Source organism: Excalfactoria chinensis, chromosome 1 (assembly GCF_039878825.1).
Source record: "Excalfactoria chinensis isolate bCotChi1 chromosome 1, bCotChi1.hap2, whole genome shotgun sequence".
Classification (NCBI taxonomy): Eukaryota; Metazoa; Chordata; class Aves; order Galliformes; family Phasianidae; genus Excalfactoria; species Excalfactoria chinensis.
Window position 1 is genome coordinate 123,607,520 of NC_092825.1, and position 19,379 is coordinate 123,626,898.

Here is a 19,379-nt window from a genome sequence, read left to right on the forward strand (position 1 = left end):
GGAGTATTAATCAGACTGTTTAAACTTACGTGGGATCAGATATCACTCAGGTCTGCATTTTAGCAGTATATTAATGTGTGTTGGCAGGTTATGTTCTGATGAAAAGCAAATATGCTACGATTTTAGCAGTACAGATTGTGGTGGTTTTAAGCAAATATTTGAGGACAGTACTGTTTATTCTCTGGGAAATGAATTTGAGATCAATTTATTTAAAAATTGGAAATGTTTCTATTAATTTTCCATTCCCTTCAGCTCTGAAGAATAGGTGGTAAAAAGAACTTTGAAGCTGGCAAACTCTTTGGAGACCATTCTGATCATTTTGACAGCTTTCAGTCCAGGACACATTACACATACTTTGTGGGTCTCTGGTTTCATACCTACTACACCTGCTATAAGATAAGCTATCTTGCTTCCTTTTAGAGCTGAAACACGAGATCTATGTTTGGAGGTTGACTGCTCAGCGCATCAACCCCGCCAGCAGGGAAGAAACTGCCGTGAAATACCTATTGATGCAGAAGGTGCTGACTCTGGAGATGCTCCTAAGGAAGAAGCTCAGGACATTCCACAAGTGAGTGGGTGCTGGTGTGTGCCACCTCCCTTCCTGTCACACTTTGCAGGATGAGCTGCAGGCACAGGCAGTTTGTTGGACTGACATGGTGCTCCTGCTCATCCCAGTCTACAGCTGGAACAATATTCTAGTTTTGCTACTGTCTTTGCTGACAGGAGACCTACATTCTCAGCTATTTCTTGATCAGATTGGGTGTTATGGAAGATATGAAGAGCCAGTCTCAGCTTCAGTGAAACACAAAGTACTTTATGACAAAACTAATGTGTAAGGTCTGGAAAATATATGTGAACAAACGAAAATTTAGTGGCCCAGAAATTACAGATAGCTTTTGTTTTAAAAGATCACAAATACATAGTTAAACTCTTCCCTGCAGAAGTAGCTTCAGTGTAGTAAAATGCTGGAAATTTTTATCTGATGAAAAATTCAAATGTTCTTCAGTGAACTATTGAATTTGCAAGACAGCAATTTACTACTTTTTAAAGTAATCAAATCTTCAGTGGTGATGTGAGCATATTCATAATTAACCAGGTATGTATAGAAAAGAAGAAGTTTTTATAAAGTAAGACTAACAAAATATTAACTTTATTTTGTTTAGGTTCCAGCAAAACCTGTTAATGTTTAATGTCTGAGAATATCAGTGAAAAGTACTCTGACAGTGAATTGAGTCTAGTCTAATGTCTTATTTTCACCAATAAAAATCTTAATAAATAATACAAGCATAAACTGTTCCGGTAATAAGATAATTTTTCCTTATATTTTTTTCCCTGATATTGTGCACTTTAAATGGAGTGACAAAAAGGTCTTTTTAAAAGACTATGACATTATTAGTGTTCACAACACTTTAAAGAAAAGTATTCTGAAGTATATACAAAAATTGTATGTTCAGTGTTGAAAATGAGGATTCATTCAGCACAAGTACACTGACAGGGATGTAGAAATTCATTAACATTAACAACAGAGCTCCTGAACTGCTAACCCCAAGGCTTCTTTTGCTGTAGGGCTGACTATGCTGATAACAGAAAGAAGTAAGTTATTCGTATCTTAAAACTTAATTACAATATGCAAATGTAACACGTGTTCTGACTTGTTGGTGTTAGCACATGACCCTTGCTTTATCACAGAATGGCACACATTACCTCCTGAATCTATGAATGGAACATATAGCCAACTCCTATACACAGGTTCATACTCTGTATGCTTGCTCACTCCAAGCCTGTGGTACTCTTCATAAACCAAACTGTGTACTGGTGGTGTGTATTAGGAAAGTGGGGTTTTAAGTGAATTGTCATGGGAATTTTGCTACTGACCATAAGGCAACCATGGTTCCTTTGTGATACAAGTTACTTCTTAAAGGGAAAAAGTGATCCAGTTTTGATGAGAGGGATTTATTCCAATACTTCTTGGCAGAGCTCTCATTTCACTCTGGAAAAAAGCAGGTGTCATTTTCTTTCAGGCAAATTTCACAAGAAGATAAAAACTGGGAAACAAATATTCAGGAACTCCAGAAAAAAGTAAGTAGATGGCAGTTCTTCTCAGTACCAGTGTAAGTAGACCTATGCCTTTTTATGAGGAGAATCCTTTGAATCCAATGAAAATTTAATAAGTCTCATGATAGCAGAAAAGCTGGCAGGCACGATGGGTATACTGAACTACACTGTATGAATTAGATTTTATGTGTTCTTTAGAAAAGAGTTGTTTAAAGGATCAATAAATGATTCAGCAGTGTTTTCATAAAATTTTAATCCTTCATGGCCAGAAAATCTCAGAAGGTGTCAATAGGTAGTTTACAACCACAATACATGATGATAGAGTAATACCAACTCTAATTTACTACACTATCTCTAACACATCTGCTATGTTTTTTAAGTAGGGATAAATCACTTGTATAAATCCTGTTTTCTTTGCTGTGTACACATTAACTCTGCCTAAGTCTTTATGCTGAAGCTGAACCTGATAGGACATACACTCTATAGTAGGATTAATTTCATCGTCATTTGTCTAATCATCATCTCCTTTCCACATCGTTGGCACTGATGAGTACAGGCCTGTAATTGGGAGCTCAAATCCTTGGCTGGGACCTCGCTGTCATACCAAAACAGAACAAAGCCAACTGGATTTTCTGTTTGTTTTTCGACCTTTTCCAAAGCATTGCATAAATGATGACCTTTTAAAAAAAGTGAGATTTGATTATACTTTAGTAGAGCTCTAAACTGTGTGGAAGAGACTGGAAATGAGAGAGGTACTCAGGCTGAGATAGAGGGATTCCCTGGGTTGTTGGTGAAGATAACTTCAGAGCAGAGAAACAACAGCACATTGGAAAGAATTTAGGTATGAGAATGAGAGCATGAGGATCTAATCTGTGGTACAGGAGCTCTGTAAAGTCCTTGAAAACTGTACATGATGTATGAAGAATCTGCCCTGTAGGTTAGGTGATAGGTTTTCAGGGTATAATTGCAATAAAGGGTGATTTTGTCCAAGTCTGTAAAAACACAGAACACCTGAAGTTCCCTCTATAGTAGGAATTGCCTTTCAGCTATACTTGCACAACTGTGTTTTTTCTCCTATCTTCACATTGGGTCTCTCTTAATGCACGATCATGTTTCTTATAGGCAAACATGAAATATTTAAATTGAAATGTTTATGTATTTTATGCTGAAGAAGAAGATACAATACAGGATCAGTTTTTTGTACTTAACACTTTTTTTTTTTTTTTTTTTTCTTAAACTCTGTGCACAATAAATAGCTCCTTCTATAACACAGTTACTCAATTATTTTCCTCTGCAGCACAGAATAACAGACAAAATCCTTCTCATCAAATGCCTGACTGTGCTGGGATGTGTTATTCTCATGTTTTTTCTCAACTCGTTTGTTCCAGGTGTCTACTTAGATCTTGGTAAGTTTCACAGTTTTATTCTATTTAACAAACAAACCCCAGCTAACTAAACTGTAACATTTTTGAGTCTATTCAGAAGACTCATGTTTTCGTAAGTCCCTGGCCTCACCATTTCACCAGGTTAATCAGAGAACCAGATTCTCAGAGCAAATTTTTGAAATGCAGTCATGTCTCAGTTACCCCAGGAGGAATAGCAGGTAGAGCTCTTAACTTCACTTTTTTTTTTTGAATTCCCAATATTAGTAAGGTGGATAAATATTACAGAATGAGCAAATTTGACCATACCGTGATTTCACTGTAGGCTTGAATAGATGATCTTCATTATGAAGATCAGAAAGTAATTACTCTGTGTAAGAACATTTATGTAGTCTGGCATAATTTTATAAGTACAGATAGCTCTTCATATAACTTCAAGTTACCATTATATTACCATCAAAATATATCATTTCCCAAAATAAAACCAAGAAGACTCTGCATATGGTTGAAATAAAAATAACTACATCCTGTGCCTAGGCCTATCTGTGCAGGTTTTTATACAGTTATGTGTCTATATCCCTATAAGGACATTCTTGAAATTTCCCCAAAATAGAACAAAATTAACTCACATTTAACTGAAGGGCAATTGTAAAACCTGCCTGTACATTGGCCTATGAAAAGTTAATGATACATATTATCTTTGGCTACAGAGTGTTTGGAAGTTATGGAATTTCAAATGTATGTTTTCTCTTGTCATCTGAATCTCTTCACTGTGTATGTCCAGTAACTAAAAGATACAACAGACTTAAGGATGAATAACTCATAAGGAATAAGTCATTGACTAAGTTATACTATACATTTTGGTTATTCACCATACAGAGCTAGTTCTAACTGTACAGTGGTGATCAGGATGGAGTCAAGACCACTTTAGCTATATTAACTGGCTTAGTAAGCTACCAGTAGCCAAAGGTGGCTCTTCTATCTGCTTGGACCTAGAAAGATGTGTTTTGGTGTTAGTGGTACCAGTGGGGGGATGTGAGCTACTATGTCTGGAGCAATGTGTTTTTAAATAAGCACTATGCTGCTAAACACATTTGTTCCAAGGACTGAGCTACTGCCCTTGGACCTATGCTGCAGATGGCTGTGTCCATGCTGCTCGGACCTCATCTCTGAAGAGCAGTATGGCACAGCAACTAGCCCTGTGCTTCCATGTGACACTGTAAATAGTTTTGTGTGCATGGGATTATTAAGTTGTCGGTTCACTCTGAGAGCAGTTTTGTAGCCCAATAAAATTGTTCTAAATTCATAATACTGAGGGCATATTGCTTACTACCCTGTATTTGTTATGTGGTTTCAGTGCATAAACTTGTCTGAGTTAATGTTGCAGTAACTGCATGGGGCAGGAACCTAAACCTGACTCACCCTTGTTTCTGTTTGAGTGTGATTCCTGAAACAAATTGTCTTCAGAAGTACTTATTTTTGTCTGAGATGAAACAAGCTGGGTCAGTCCAAGACAGCGGTCTGAGTTTGAAGCAATACTTATGAAAAGGGGCATTCTGGGACACTGGGACCTCGCTGTGGATTTGGTCTGTGAGGTTTCCTGACAGTGTAGATACATCCAGCAGGAATATGCTGGCATGCCACAGAAGTCTTGGTGCTGTGGAGCAGTATAAGCCCAGGAAGTCACTGTGGCTAAGAGTGTAACTGAAGAGTTTCTACCAGCAATTTAAGAAATCAATTTTCACCCTTTCTTTTCTGCCTCAGATAAGTGAGCACTGAACCATAGAAGACTTAGTGAATAAACCCAAAATATAAGTGTTTCTGAAAACCCACATGTAGTCATTAAAGAGCCCATAGCATTGATTGCATGTGTTTCTAGTAAGATATTCTTTCAAGATTGCAAAGTAAATGGAGTACTAGAAGAAATCTATTAGCTAGCGAGTGTTTTTTTGGCCTACTTCATGTCAGTAAAATAAATGAAAGAAAGTGGCATGGTTGGCAGTGCAGGATTTTTTTATTTTATTTTATTTTATTTTATTTTATTTTATTTTATTTTATTTTATTTTATTTTATTTTATTTTATTTTATTTTATTTGCTAGCCAATCTTCTGCTCTAGTCTTGAAAGTAAACATGGTCTGTACATGTTATATAGTTTCTCCCTGTTCTGTATTCATAGTAATTCCATCAGATTACTAAATAAATGTTATTAAATCATATACATAATTCTATTAACACTTAATGGAGCCTGCAGACTTATTCTGAGATCTCACTGATGACTCCTGCATTCCATGGTCTTGATGCTTGCTGTCACTTACTTATCGTTACTGAAGTCGTACTGCTGTGAGTTGCTATGGATTTTAGTCCTCCAGTGGATAGAAATAAATTTCCTAAAATACAGCACATCTTGTACTCTGGTGGTTTGGTTTTATTTGTTCAGTAACTTTTTTTTTTTTGCATGAAACTGAAAGTAGATTGTAATTCAGTGTTTAATTTCCTACTAGAATAATGTTTTATACAGAGGCTTAAGTGTTAGAAATCTAATAACTTTTAATTGCATTTGGTAGAGTGAATTAGAAAGATTATAGAATTCTTTATCAGTCCCCAGCCTTGATACAATTTTTCCATTATGAACTTGGAATCATTGATATAATTTGAGGGAACTGACATTTTAATTTAAGTAATAAATTTGCATACTTAACTGTCTTAAAATGCAGAACACTTTCCTATTCAGTTCTTCCATACCTGTTCATCTGTAGGCTAATTCTATGAAATATCTATGTTAATGAAAGGTTAATAATGAGACTTTAAACAAACAGATATGGCAAACTTCAGACTTCTAGAGTGCTTTCAATCAGCAACTATAGTATATTACTTTATTGATAAAGCACTGATGAAGTATCTGAGGAATCTTGCTTCCTTCTGCCTCTGGATCCTCTCCTCTCAGGATCAAGTCAGTGATTTCTGAGTCAGGGAGAAGTCCTCTCCTGCTTTTAGAGAGCTGCAACAGAAGATTTTGCTCTCTTCTTCAAGAAACAAGGTGTAAACTCGATAGCAAACAAATCAGATATTGAAGGTTTCAGAATAGAGATAATGTTACTGACTCAGCTGCAGATTGCTGGAAAATGGGAAGTCATACCAGGAGAAATATAACTGTATGTTTGCCTAATTTGTACATTTGTTGCTGCATTGTTACCAATACTCGCTGTAGAAATTTGTTTATGTGAGTTTTTGAAATTAACATCTAGAGTAATTATAAGTAATAATGAATTACTTATTTATGGAAGGGTACAGGGACTCAATGAATTCTTCCATGGTTCTTCCGTTATTTTTGGTGTTTCAGTACCAATTAGAATCAGCTGTGTTGTTACTAAACAAAGCAGTGCTAGGAAGTTCCCAAATATATGAAGTTCTAAAAACACTGTGATTTTTTTCCTCCCTTACTAACCAACAGAATCAATGTGACCTTTCTTGATATTTGGTCAAGCTCTAAAAATCATCACTTTATATCACTTCTAAGCCATTTTAGGTCTAAATTTTCATCCTAGGTCTAAATTTTCCCTGTCATCCTTTCTCTAAAGCTAAAATCTTTCAAACCCTTCAGTATTTATAAACAACTGTTATCTTGTCTGATGATGTGGCACCAACTACAGCCATGAGTGGGATCTGGTGTATTTGACCTCATTTTGTGCTCTTTTTCTCTGTGCTCTTGCTTCATTCCTATATTATTTACCTGTTTTGACATGCCGTAGTGTTGATTTAAGTTGTCTAGTACTTTAACATTGAGATCAAGAGACCTGCTCGTCTCTGAATCTTTAGCACAGAGATTTGGTTGGGCCATGAAGATACATATTGTTTTAAAATGTGAGTAGGCATAATTGCACATAGAAGACCTAACACATCTTTGATTCACAGTGGTGCTAAAGAAAATCCTTGTAAAGTGCATATGAACATGAGTTAAAAATAAATGAGGCAGTTATTTTGTAGAAATAAAAATGTTGGAGTAGAACTAAACTGATGCAGTCAGCATTGAGTATAACTCAGTGTGGTACAGATCAGAGTTGTTACTCCTTCTCACTCTCTTTCTGAAAATAGGAGAAATCTTTCTGCAGTCCCTGAAGTTTTTTTTTTTTATTTTTATTTTTATTTTTTTAATTACACTCTTTAAAATGCAGAGTCATTTTTATGAACATGTAATTAACCATGGAAAATAGTCTGTGTGGTTGTCCGAACACCTGGTGTGGGAAAAAAACCACTACCGCCAAAGCCGGGAAAGAGTAACAGTTATATCTGCTAATACACTTTTTGTGCTTTATTTCTTTCTTCCAGAAAGGTCGACTTTCATTTTATCTTGATATTCATAACTTTTTTTTTGTCTCCTAAGAGTCAGTGAGGCTCTGGCAATACAGTGTATTTGTTTTCAATGACCTTTACTGGGATAACACTGCAATTCTTTTAAAGACTTTTGGACGGGTGCAATATACACAGCTATATCTGTCAACACATCTCTGTTGATGTAGCACCTAGCTGTAGCTACTGAGGAAGCTAGTAATGGTTTCTTACTTCCAGGATTCTATCTTGGGTGCCATCCTATCTCATTTATGGTATTGTACTTCAGTTCATCGTGAGAATTAACAAAATCCATTCCATCCCTTCCCAATTCACAGAGGCTCATCAGTGATTACAGAGCAGCTATTTCTCTGCCTCCCAGTTTTATGCTATGCTCTTGTTCTTAACTTTGAAATTTCTTTATATTTGTACAGGTTCCTGTTTAGTTGGCTTGCATAAGGCTATAGTTTCCATCAACTTCTTTCTCATTCTTCAATCTTATATTCTACCAAGCATTTTCTGATGCAGTGCAAGCAGTCCTGGACTGTCATTATCATGATTCTATCCCCAAGGAACAGCCTTAAACTGTGGTGCTTCAAATAGCACAGAACAACTAGAAATGATTTATATGAAGCTGAGCTTATAGAAAGATATTGCTCAAAAGATCAGCAAGTTGCTTTGTCAGAGAGTAATTCTGTTAAAAAATAATAATAATAATAAAAAAAAAAATTAAAGATCAAACAGTGCTTAACAGCTGACAACAAATACTGTTTATAAGCACTCCGTATGATTTCAGAATTGACATTTTTGGGGATACCTGATAAAATTTAAAAAAGGCTGCCCAGAGAGGTTATTGATATCCCATCCCTGGAGGTGTTCAGGGCCATGTAGGATGGGGCCCTGGACAATCTGATCTAGCATTTGATCTAGTGGTTGGCAACCCTGCCTGTGGCAGGTGGGTAGGAACTTGATGATTCTTAAGCTCCTTTCCAACACAAACCATTCTGTGATTCTGTGATTTTAATTCATATTCAGGACTACTGATATTCAATTAGTAGAGTGAGCAGTACTGGAAATATGTCTTTGATTTTGTTGTTTAAAGCAAATATTTCTGTATCTATGCACAGTAGTATAATCAAATGTGTCCTTATACATAACATCACATCTGCACTTCAGTGTATGAAGGACTGACATGTATCCTTAGGTTAATTTGTGAGGGTTTATGGAGTAACTGTATTTCTGATTAAGTTGTTGGGACACTGTGTTGGATTTAATTCCTCTTATATTCAACAGTGTGCCATGTAAGCCACAATTCAAAGGTTAGCACCAAAAGATATAGCTTGTTGTGGATACTGTGGGCATGAGGGTGTCTCTGAAAAAGGACATCCTGTTTTGCTCAATTACAAATGTCTAAAAAAGTCTGTTTCCATCATTTTGTTTCCAGGTAGGTGTATTACATTTTGATCTGTCAGAAGCTGATTTTTAAATCTCTCTGCTCATTTCTCACCTGTTCTATGTGCGATTTTGAACACTGTGTAGCTTGATTCTTCCTAGCTGCTATTACATTTCCTAACTCTTTTTATCCTTTACTGCCACTGCAGTGATTGCTTTCTGCCGCCTGTAGCAGGCTGGTGCTTACCTGAAGACTTGCAATTTACCCTTGTCTTTCAGCTAAATATCCCAGAGTCTTTAATAATAATAATAATTATTATTATTATTTTCCTCTCAAAAAACAAGTTTCCAGACTGATCATATTTCTTATCCCTGGATTTTCTAATGCTTAAGCATAGTACACCATAGTAAACTTCCCTGGGTTTACTGGGGATGGAGAACGCAGAGGCTGCTTCACAGGATTTGCTATTTGCAAACCTGATTCTGTATTTAAGGAGACCATCACGCTCAGTTGTGACTTTCTGTGTTATTCGTCTTCCCTGCAGGACTCTTAGGTATCCAGGTGCTTAACATCCTGGAGCTGTGCAGTTTTAACTACTCCTGCCTAAATGTAGAATCCAACATTTCTATCCTGAGCAGCACTTTCTTTTGCCCAGGCCAGTACAGAGGTGTTATCCTGGCTTTAGTTTTCAGTGCAAATGTCTGAACCATCATTTGAGTTTCCAGAAGTGTAAATTCTAAATGCATTCTCAGTATTCATATCGAAAGACATGTTCATATTGTTAAGAGGAAGCTTATTATGCATTTCAGCTGCTACTAGGTCAGACAGAATTACTTTTACTAAGGAATACAGATTTTTCTTAATGAGCATTTGAAAGACCTGCAGATTACACAGTATTTTCTTCCTTTCCTTTATTTCCCTTTCACCTAGCTTTCTCCCGCATATTCTGTACTTCTATTTGATATTAGATTGTTTTATATTTTCTAGTTCTTCTGCTTGATTATTTCAAAATAGGATTTTTATTTTTATTTATCAAGATTGCAATTGTGTTCTGCTCATCATGAGTTATTTACCGTTCCGAATGTGATTTTCCCTACTGGGTAAAGTGAATAAGAAAAGAAAAGCACTCAAGCTATTTCTGCTGTACCATTTTCCTGCTTTCTGGCAGAAGACACAAGAGTCTTTTCTATGAAGAATGCATTATAATTTTTCAAGGTGCTTTTTATGATAAAATATCATCTTATTTTTCCTAAAATAAACAAACTGTCACTGTCTTTAACAGGTACTGCGTCAGTGCAAGAATGGAATTTAGATTCAGTTTCTCTCTGCATTATATTTCCAGAACACCAATTGTTGTGAAACAGAGGCACTGAAAGGCAGTAAAAGAAGTAGTTTGTGGAACTATAAACGGGCTTTGCTTTCATTGTAGTAATGAGAAGTTATTCTTTTAAAAATTATTTCCTTCTCTTCTTTCTGGTTGTCTCTTGTGGCCCAGTAAGCTACAAAATAAAGGAATAGTCATGCCAGTCTGTAATGCATACTGGTATTTTCAGGTCTTTGAAAATGGAGGAATCTTTCAAATTGAATCCAAAGCAAATGCAAACACACTCAAATATATGAAACAATATCATTTACTATCTTGAACATACTTTAAAGGAGCACTATCTAAAAAAGCCTTTGGACACCAGCCCACTTAAAGAGGTCAGGTTGCCGCATAATGTCTGTACAGACTCCATTTTTCACTTTGACAAACAGTTTGACGGAGAGCAGTCAATTGAGTAGTTACAGCCTGCACTGACTACTGTGGCCTTCAGGTATTGGAAGATGTTATTCTTGTCCAGGTGCAGGATGCCTGAAATCAAACCATGTCATAAATGGACATCTTACAGGAACTCCTCCAAAACTCCTTGAGAGACTCCATCTTTTTTCTCTCCTTCTTTGTGTCTCTTCCTTTTGTTTTTGTACTGTACCCATCCTCTGGGAGGTGGCTACATATATCTCCTCTTTGCAGTTACTACAAAGATAGTAAATTCAGAAAAGCCTGTGCATGTAGACTGCGATAAGCTGTGTACAGCTCAAACTGGCAGCTGACATCTTCAATTCTCCAGAGATCTCTGCTTGCAGGAGTGCTTCAGGAAAAGACACGTTCCTTACCCATCTGTATTCCTCAGGAACAGGCCACTGTTCTCTCTCTCTAAGCTGTGTGCATGGAATCACTACATACTGCTAAAGCCCATGGTGCAAGAAAATGCTAACTCTATCCACTTCTAGTGCAATTCATTTGTATTTCATTAGCTTCATTTGTATTTCATTAGAATTATCTCAATTGTTCCAGAACTACTGAGCAATTCCTGTTCTTTAATCCTTCACACCCATTTACCTAATGCTGTCACTTGCATCTGTACAAAACAGCAGTAAAATTCTGCCGCTGAGCTCCTGATCTGGACCTGTCTACTTTCTCTTGTAGTTTCCCTCTAACAGGAATTGTCACCATCTGTATTTAAAGAAGAGTTGGGCCCACTGTATTCTACTGGAATTTGGAGAACACCTAGGAGTTGAAATTAGCCAGTGCACATCCATGCTGCTTTCTTAGTGTTTAGTGAAAATAGCTAATTAACTTGAATGGACTGATTCACTTTACTTTGGGGGTGTCATGGTAACCTATGACAGGGGAGAGGTAGAAAATATTAGTGATAATTGCAAAAAATGTGGGAGATGTCAGGAATTTTGATGGATGAGGGAAAGGCTGTGGATTTTGTCAATCTGGACTTTAGTGAAGCCTTCAACTCTGCCTCCCACAGTATTCTTCTGAGGAAGCAGGCAGCCCATGTCTTAGATAGGTACATTCTTTGCTGGGTAAAGAACTAGCTGGAGGGCTGGGCATAAGGAGTGGTGGTGAATGGACTTAAATACAGCTGGCAACTGGTCTCCAGTGGTTTTTCCCAGGGAATCACCATTCCTGGAGGTGTTCAAGAACTGTGTAGATGTGGCACAGGTGGACATGGTTTAGTGGGTGTGATTGGTGGTAGGTGGATGATTGGACCAGATGATCTTAGAAGTCTTTTCCAGCCTTCGTGGATTTATGAATTGACAGTTTTCCCCTCTTTTTTGCTGTTATGGAGATGTCTATTGTACTCCTGTTCATGTGATTTGTAACTGTTCATGCAGTCTGCGAGTGCCTTTGATATGAAAGAGACTATCGAGTATTTTTAAAAGCTTCCTGGAAGAAATTCTGTATGAGCTTTGCCTTTGCTACATTCAAGCTAGATGCATACCCAGGAGCAGGTGCACAAAAAATCTGCACCCACTATCACTTTATGCCATGATCCAGCATTCGACCCAAGGAGTGCAGGGTATTGCCACTCTGAGGTCAGCTCTGGAGTCTCTTCTCAATGGGTGGCAGAAATACCTATTCTTCACAGGAATATCTGGCATCTGCTTAACAGAGCACAGCACAAGTACAGAGGGGAAAAAAAAAAGCAAGATTGTGGGTACCCGAAGCTACAAAAGGGAGTCATCTGCACAAATGACTGCTGAGAAAAATGGCCTTAAATAGAGACAGGCAACTGCTCCAGATCCTTGCAAAATTTGGAAGGCTGAGACAGTTATGACCCAGCTCTCCTCTCATTTCCTAAAAGAAAAAGGACAATGCAACTCACCAGCTTTTGTTAAGAGAAAGACTCAATAAAGTCTATTTATCTATAAATAGATAAATCTATACATCTTTTTACAGTGCAAACATCCAGCTTTCCCCTTGATACAGCTGAACCAGACCTTTTCTACTACTTGACATCCCTCTACCTGCAAGTAATATAGGGTGTACTGACCCTGTCTATGCCAAATTTCATAACCAACAGAGCAAAGGTTTGGTTTTGGAGACTGCCTGCCTTGAATGAAGGAAGGGCAAGTTGACTTCACATCTTCTTATGGCACTTGTGAGAGGGACCAGATGGGTTTTCCCACCCTTTTTCTCTCTTTTGTGGTGGCTTTAGCTCACCTCCTCTCTTACAGTGTAATGTTCATTCACAAAGTACTTTTGACCAAGCATTAATTATATCACTGTGTGAAAGCAGGGACCAAACTTGCTCAGCTTGGTGTGTGGTGATGTTTCAGTCTGTGGTGGTGAGCAAAGCTGGCTATGAGACTTCGGTTTTGGATCAATCAAGCACCAGGATTAGACTTTATTCCCTTGGCACTGGGGAAAAAAATAAAATTAAATTAAAATTAACATCATGAACAAGCAGAAACTTTGGTTTATTTATTTCTTTTGAAATTTACATGAGGTTAAAATGGAAGAGAGCTTGATATTGATTTTAAGCTCTTGGATGGTTTTGGATCTCTATTTTTTTAACCTAAAAGAAGAACAATCCCATTGTTCTTGAGGACAGCTGCAGACAGCTCACCTTTATTCATCTGTGTTATGTAGCAGAGATCGATTCTCCCTAAGTTACACTTGAAATTTGATTTTAAGTTTGAGATCTAAAGATTCTTGACAGCAGAGATTGTTATTCTTTCCTTCTTACATGTTCCACAGTTTTTTGAATTCATCACTTTTCAACAGTGACTATATGAAATAGCACCAGGTGTCTGAAAGAGTCACAACAAAGAGAGAAATGACTTGAAGAGGTGGGATGCTTTATTTCCATGCTATTAAAAAAACCCTCAAATTATGTATCTTGGTTTTACTCATTAAAGAAAAAAAATAATCTACTATTTAAGTTAAAGAAGAGCAAAAGAAAGGTGGAAGAAAAGTTCATCATCCCAAGGAAGAAAAAAAAAATAATAAGGGAAGAACTTACCTATTTTTTGTTTGAAGTCTCATTCTACTGTTCAAGATAAATGTTCAGGAGAAATCAAACATCTCTGGAAAGAATTTTAGCTGTGCAGAGAGAGAGTGAGTATTGCTAGGACAGGAGATTCACGAACTAGGTTCTTTATCTGCTTGCACATTTCTTCTGCATTTTCTCTGTTACCAAAATGCGTCTTAACATGTGAGGATGTATATAGAAATCCTTTCTGGAAAGAGTCTCCTGTGCTGTTTAAAGCTGATCTCTCTCTGCTGCTTCAAAGATTGTTTTCCTGAGATTCCCTTCTACAGCATGTAGCCTTTGATTCTTCAATGTCCTGGTGCTGCAGTGAGCTTTTCATGGGGCTGCAGAGCCCTTCCATCTATCTTCTAACAACTGTATCCTGGGCTGCATCAAAAGAAGTGTGGTCAGCAGGTCAAGGGAGGTGATCTTGCCCCTCTACTCTGTGCTGATGAGAACTCACCTGGAGTGAGTTCTCCACATCTAGATGTGGAGTCCTCAGTACAGGAAAGACATGGACCTGATAGAGCAAGTCCAGAGGAGGGCCACAAAAATGGTCCGAGGAGTGGAATGCCCCTCCTGAGATGGCAGGCTCAGAGAGCTGGGGCTGTTCAGCCTGAAGAAGAAAAGGCTCCAAGAGATCTGAGAGAGGACTGTTAGGATGAAAAGGCGAGCTATAAGAAGAGAGGGGACAGACTGTCTCGTAGAGTCTGCTTTGACAAGACAAAGGGAAATGATTTCAAAATAAAATTGGGGAGACTTGTTTTGCATTTAAGGAAGAAGTTTTTTACACTAAAATTAGTGAAACACTGAAACAGGTTGCCCAGGTATTTGGTGGATACATTTCTGGAGGCATTCAAGGTCAGGCTGGATGGGACTCTAAGCATCCTGACTGAGCTGTAGGTGTTCCTGTTCACTGTAGGCAAGTTGATCCAGGTGACCTTAAATAGTCCCTACAAACTCAATTCTATGATTCTATGATTATGTTTGAACTTCACCTGTTACAGAACTAGAGACAAAAATCCTTTAACTGACAAACACAATACTATAACTTTTACATGGCTAGTAAATAGAAAATGAATTGTGAAGCATTATTCTTTCTTTTCCTGATGTTTTCTTTTTGCTAATGCAGGCTGGATTGCCATTTTGGGAGCCATTTGGCTACTAGTGCTAGCAGACATCCATGACTTTGAGATGATATTAAGCAGAGTGGAATGGGCGACCCTTCTTTTCTTTGCAGCATTATTTGTTCTCATGGAGGTAAGATTTTGTGAGTTCTAAAGCCTGAGAACTGACTTAAAATGTGAGTTATGAGTTATATATGCTACAGGGCATAAGCATCCTGCAGATTCAGTCCCGTAGGCACAGTGAAGATTGAATGCAGCCAGAGTTGTATAGAGTAAAATGGTGGAGTGGTGGAAGCTGGTTCTGAGTAATTTTTCACTGTGTGTCTGTTCCCACTTTCATTCTGCTGCATTTGCTGTATCCGTTCAATACAGTCATTTCCAATAACTTGAATTTTTTGTTTCTGGTGTGTCTGTGGTCCCTGTGTACAGACAGTTTATTTGTATCTATGTGTTTACTCTGAAATTATTTAGACAAGCAACAGGAAAAATGAAAGAATATAAACCATTGTTGAAAACTGCTTCTAATACTTTCTGCTACATGCAGGCCATCAATGGGCTTGTCAGATGTAGGAGAATGGTTTGAAAGGGTAATATCACTGAACTTCAGTTTGCAATTGTAATTTAAGAAGATGTTCAGTACTCAAGATGCGCGGATATCCTACTGCGTAGTTTCTCTGTGTCTGTCTGTTCCTGACGGTCTGCTTTACCAGGCACGTTTTATCCTGTTTAATATTTGATGCTTTTGTAAAGTTTGACTGGATTTGTTTTTGCTTCAAATACTTGGAGAAATCTGTGTATGAAAACTCACATTTACATGTCAGTAAGGTTTCTGTGCATTCCCTAGAATGCTTTGGATTTGTCAGTTATTTAGTGATTTGTCAGTCATTTAGTGATGTTGTCAGGTTTTGCAGAGATAGCTGGTAAAACTTCCTTGACTGCTGGCACTGCCATAGGTAATGAAATGTCTGTATAAGTAGTCTGGGGAAAGCCTGGAATATAACATACAACACCCCCACTGTGTTCCTCAGTAATTGCAGAGAACCCAAGAATTTGTAAATTGGGATCTATAAAAACAGGAGGAAAAAAAAAAAGCAATAAACTAAATTTGAATTAAATACAAACAGTGAATAATTCAGCTAACTCTTAATTAATTCCAAACTGGAAGTCAAAATCTGGTAACCTCTGAGAAGATGAAAAGAAACTCTGATTACCATTAAGAAGCCCGTTTGAGAACTAGATGGTCTAAAACTCATCAAGAAATGTTGATTTAAAACACATTCATTAGGACAGGCAATTCAGTTCTTTATGTTATCAGCTTCTATAAGTCCTTCTGTTTTCTGGCTCTCATAGGGGATCCATTTTGAAGCCATTTTTACTTTGTTTTACTGCTTCTGTAACAGTGTATTAGTTATATTCCCTGATGTATTTATTGTTTTAGCTTGAATTGAACAGTTTTGTTTTGAGCGCTGTGTGACTGCACAATAACATAGTAAAGCACACAGGAACTTACTTGCCATTTGCTGCTAGGCTTCAGATATGACTGTTATAATTCACTGAGCTTCACTTTTATGGTTTCTCAGATCACCAGTGAATAGTTTGCTAATGAAAGATTTTTTTTTTTTCCTGGCTCTTTAGAGTAACAGCAATTTAAGGTCATGAAAGAAACTCTTACAGTGGGAGATATTCATTTATATCCCATGAATGAAAAAGAAAAATACTCAGACAAAATAAGAAAAATGGATAAGTATTATCCCTTATGCTTCAGATTAGCAGGAGCTGACACTCTTTGTCAAGGCATTTTTCTTTTCTTAAGGTGGACAATGTCAGGAAAAGAAGTCCAAGGAAATATCTGCGCTGAAGTATAGGGAATCATTCCGTGGATCAGGCTCTCTGCCATTGTCAGCTCATATTCCTGGTGATCCTTCACCACAGACGGTTGCCTCTCTCAAACTATTTCTTACTTCTAGAAATGTTCCCTTCACTATTAGAAAGTACACTTAAAACCTGTGTGGGACCTAGGCTACAAGACACTTTGGAAAATGTAACTTAAGTTTCTTAGACATGGGAGCTCTTGGAGGCTCTGCCTTTGGGTGCTTGTCAGTCCAGTCTGGTAGATGTTTTTGCAATGAAATGATGTATATTCTTTGAATCTCTTCTGTTTTCAGTTGTGTCCTCAGGTAATTTGTCTTTACAACTGTCTTTTTCGTACTTGTTCTCAATTGTCTGTTGCAGACTGTAACATCTTTCTTCTTCTTTCTGCTTCTTTCTGTGACATACGTTCCCATGCCTCTCATTGTTTTGTTGGTACATTGTTTTGTTCAGTCAAAAATGGTCACATTCCCTTCAGGCAGAGTTTATTTACATCAGTCATCATGACATCCTCCCCAGAAGAGTGATTCATGCAAATTTTTCTGTATAAACTTTGATCTAAAATGTTACCTGATGTTTTCTGCAGTAAGGCTCTAATTTTGAGCTGTCACTCGGGAACTCGTATGCTGGAAGGCACCAATTAGTGCAGTAATATCTCTTCCTCTCAGAGTGCACAGGAAGATCGTGGAGACCCCGTGTGCAGTTTACATTCTCGGGAATCCGGTGGCAGGTGCTAATTGCTGCCTTTCAGCTAGGTGCTTGCAGGCAATTAGCCTGGAAATTGTGGACATCTTAAAGTTGGTTGTGTGATTAGTACTGTCACATCTCTAATGAGATGGGCTACCTGCATACGGACTCTTGCAGGAGGCATGTGCACGTCCTTTCCTTGCTTCCATCTTTCCCGAATATCTCTTTTGTAATGCCACGTCTGGATTCCAAAAGAAATGTTGAGTGTTACTGAAAAGAAATATGTTGTGTTGATAGTTAGTTAAATAATAAGGCAGCAGTGTTAACCAGATGTAACTCCGAGCTCCGCTTGCTGACAACTATGTGTTAAGAAGTTTAAGTCTGAACACAAAGCACTCACAGAAAAATCTGACAGCTCATTCTTGTTCTTTCTTTTGCATACGTTTTAAAAATGACTTTGAGAAACATTGAGTTAATGAGCTCAGATAGCAACCCCAATAGCATCAAATCAATGCAGTAACTTAAAATTATAACGAAGTGTTTGTTAAAAAATTTTATCCTGAAAAGTTAAAGCAATTTAAAAAGTCGTTATTTTTAATGTAAGGTGAATGCATATGTTATTAAAAGTCTTATCACTTATTTTCTCTATGCTGCATGTTTAAACGTAGATATACCTTTTCCTGTGCAGTGCATTGTTAAAAATTAATGCAGTCTCTGTGCCAGCATTATTGGCTGTACTCTAGCCTATGTTTTTCAGTGGGAGAGTGTTCCCTTGGATCTCCTCAGTGAGTTGTCCAGGACTGTATGCAACAGAACTTCCTTGCCTTTACTTCTACATCTCCTACTCTCTTGGCAAGCTGGAAACTACCAGCCTGCCCACACTGCTCCTGCAGCAGGTGGGTGCTGGTGCCCTGTGCTACTGGTGGTACCCAGATGCACACTGCTGCCCAGCTGAGATGCAGATACAGGAATTGCTGGTCTGGTTGACAGCTCTGCTGTCATTCTGGCTTTACTGTGTCTTACACTGCACCACTCGGTATTAGTTAGGACCTTGATCCATCTCTGTCATGAGATTTGACAGCATGCAAGTTCAATGGTTGTTATTTATTTATTCATTTTTCCCAGTGATGCTTCCGAAGGGCTCTGCCTGACTGCCTGTTGTGTGTGGCATCATGTCATGTGAATGCTGACCTCTGCAGCCCTGTGTGGCAGTGCTCTCAGTCAGCAGAATGTCTCAGCTAACTGATTTTCTGTCGTGGCAGGGAAATGGAAAGCACCTTGGCCCAGTCTGAATAAAAAATAATGTGATTTTCTTTCTTGAAAAACAGAAAAGTCAAAAGATAGATGTATCCCATTCAACCTGAAAATTGCGCTTCACTCTGCACCCTTGTAAGAAAAATATGACCAAAGTGAATTAAGGGCTCTCTCTCATGAGTTAAATTTTCCCTTTCACTTTGTTTTTTGAAGGAGTAGATGATTCTCCTGGGGTGTAAGGACTCAGTTTGCATTCTCCTATTTGGCCAATGAGAAACCAAAGCCATAGCTATTGAACTGGAGTATCTTTATGCATGATAGTAACCAGGGCTGCATGAGATACTGTACAGATATTCTGTGTAAATGGGAATTGCTCCCCATGCTGGACCTGGCTGCCCTACATTCCAGTGTTTATAGGGACAGCCTCCTCAGGTTGGGTGCTATCACAGAGCTGTTTTTTTCTGTCTCCTAAGTGCT

The 19,379-nt window shown here is 37.9% G+C and overlaps 1 protein-coding gene across 1 annotated transcript in view; it reads left to right on the forward strand.

Moving 5' to 3' along the window:
* The window catches only part of OCA2 (OCA2 melanosomal transmembrane protein), a 149,422-nt gene that overhangs the window by 78,250 nt on the left and 51,793 nt on the right, over positions 1-19,379 (forward strand). Inside the window, exons 15-18 of the mRNA XM_072352357.1 lie at positions 421-568; positions 2,022-2,079; positions 3,353-3,461; positions 15,098-15,225. Coding sequence (XP_072208458.1) covers positions 421-568; positions 2,022-2,079; positions 3,353-3,461; positions 15,098-15,225 — 443 coding nt within the window. The remainder of the gene's footprint in view (positions 1-420; positions 569-2,021; positions 2,080-3,352; positions 3,462-15,097; positions 15,226-19,379) is intronic.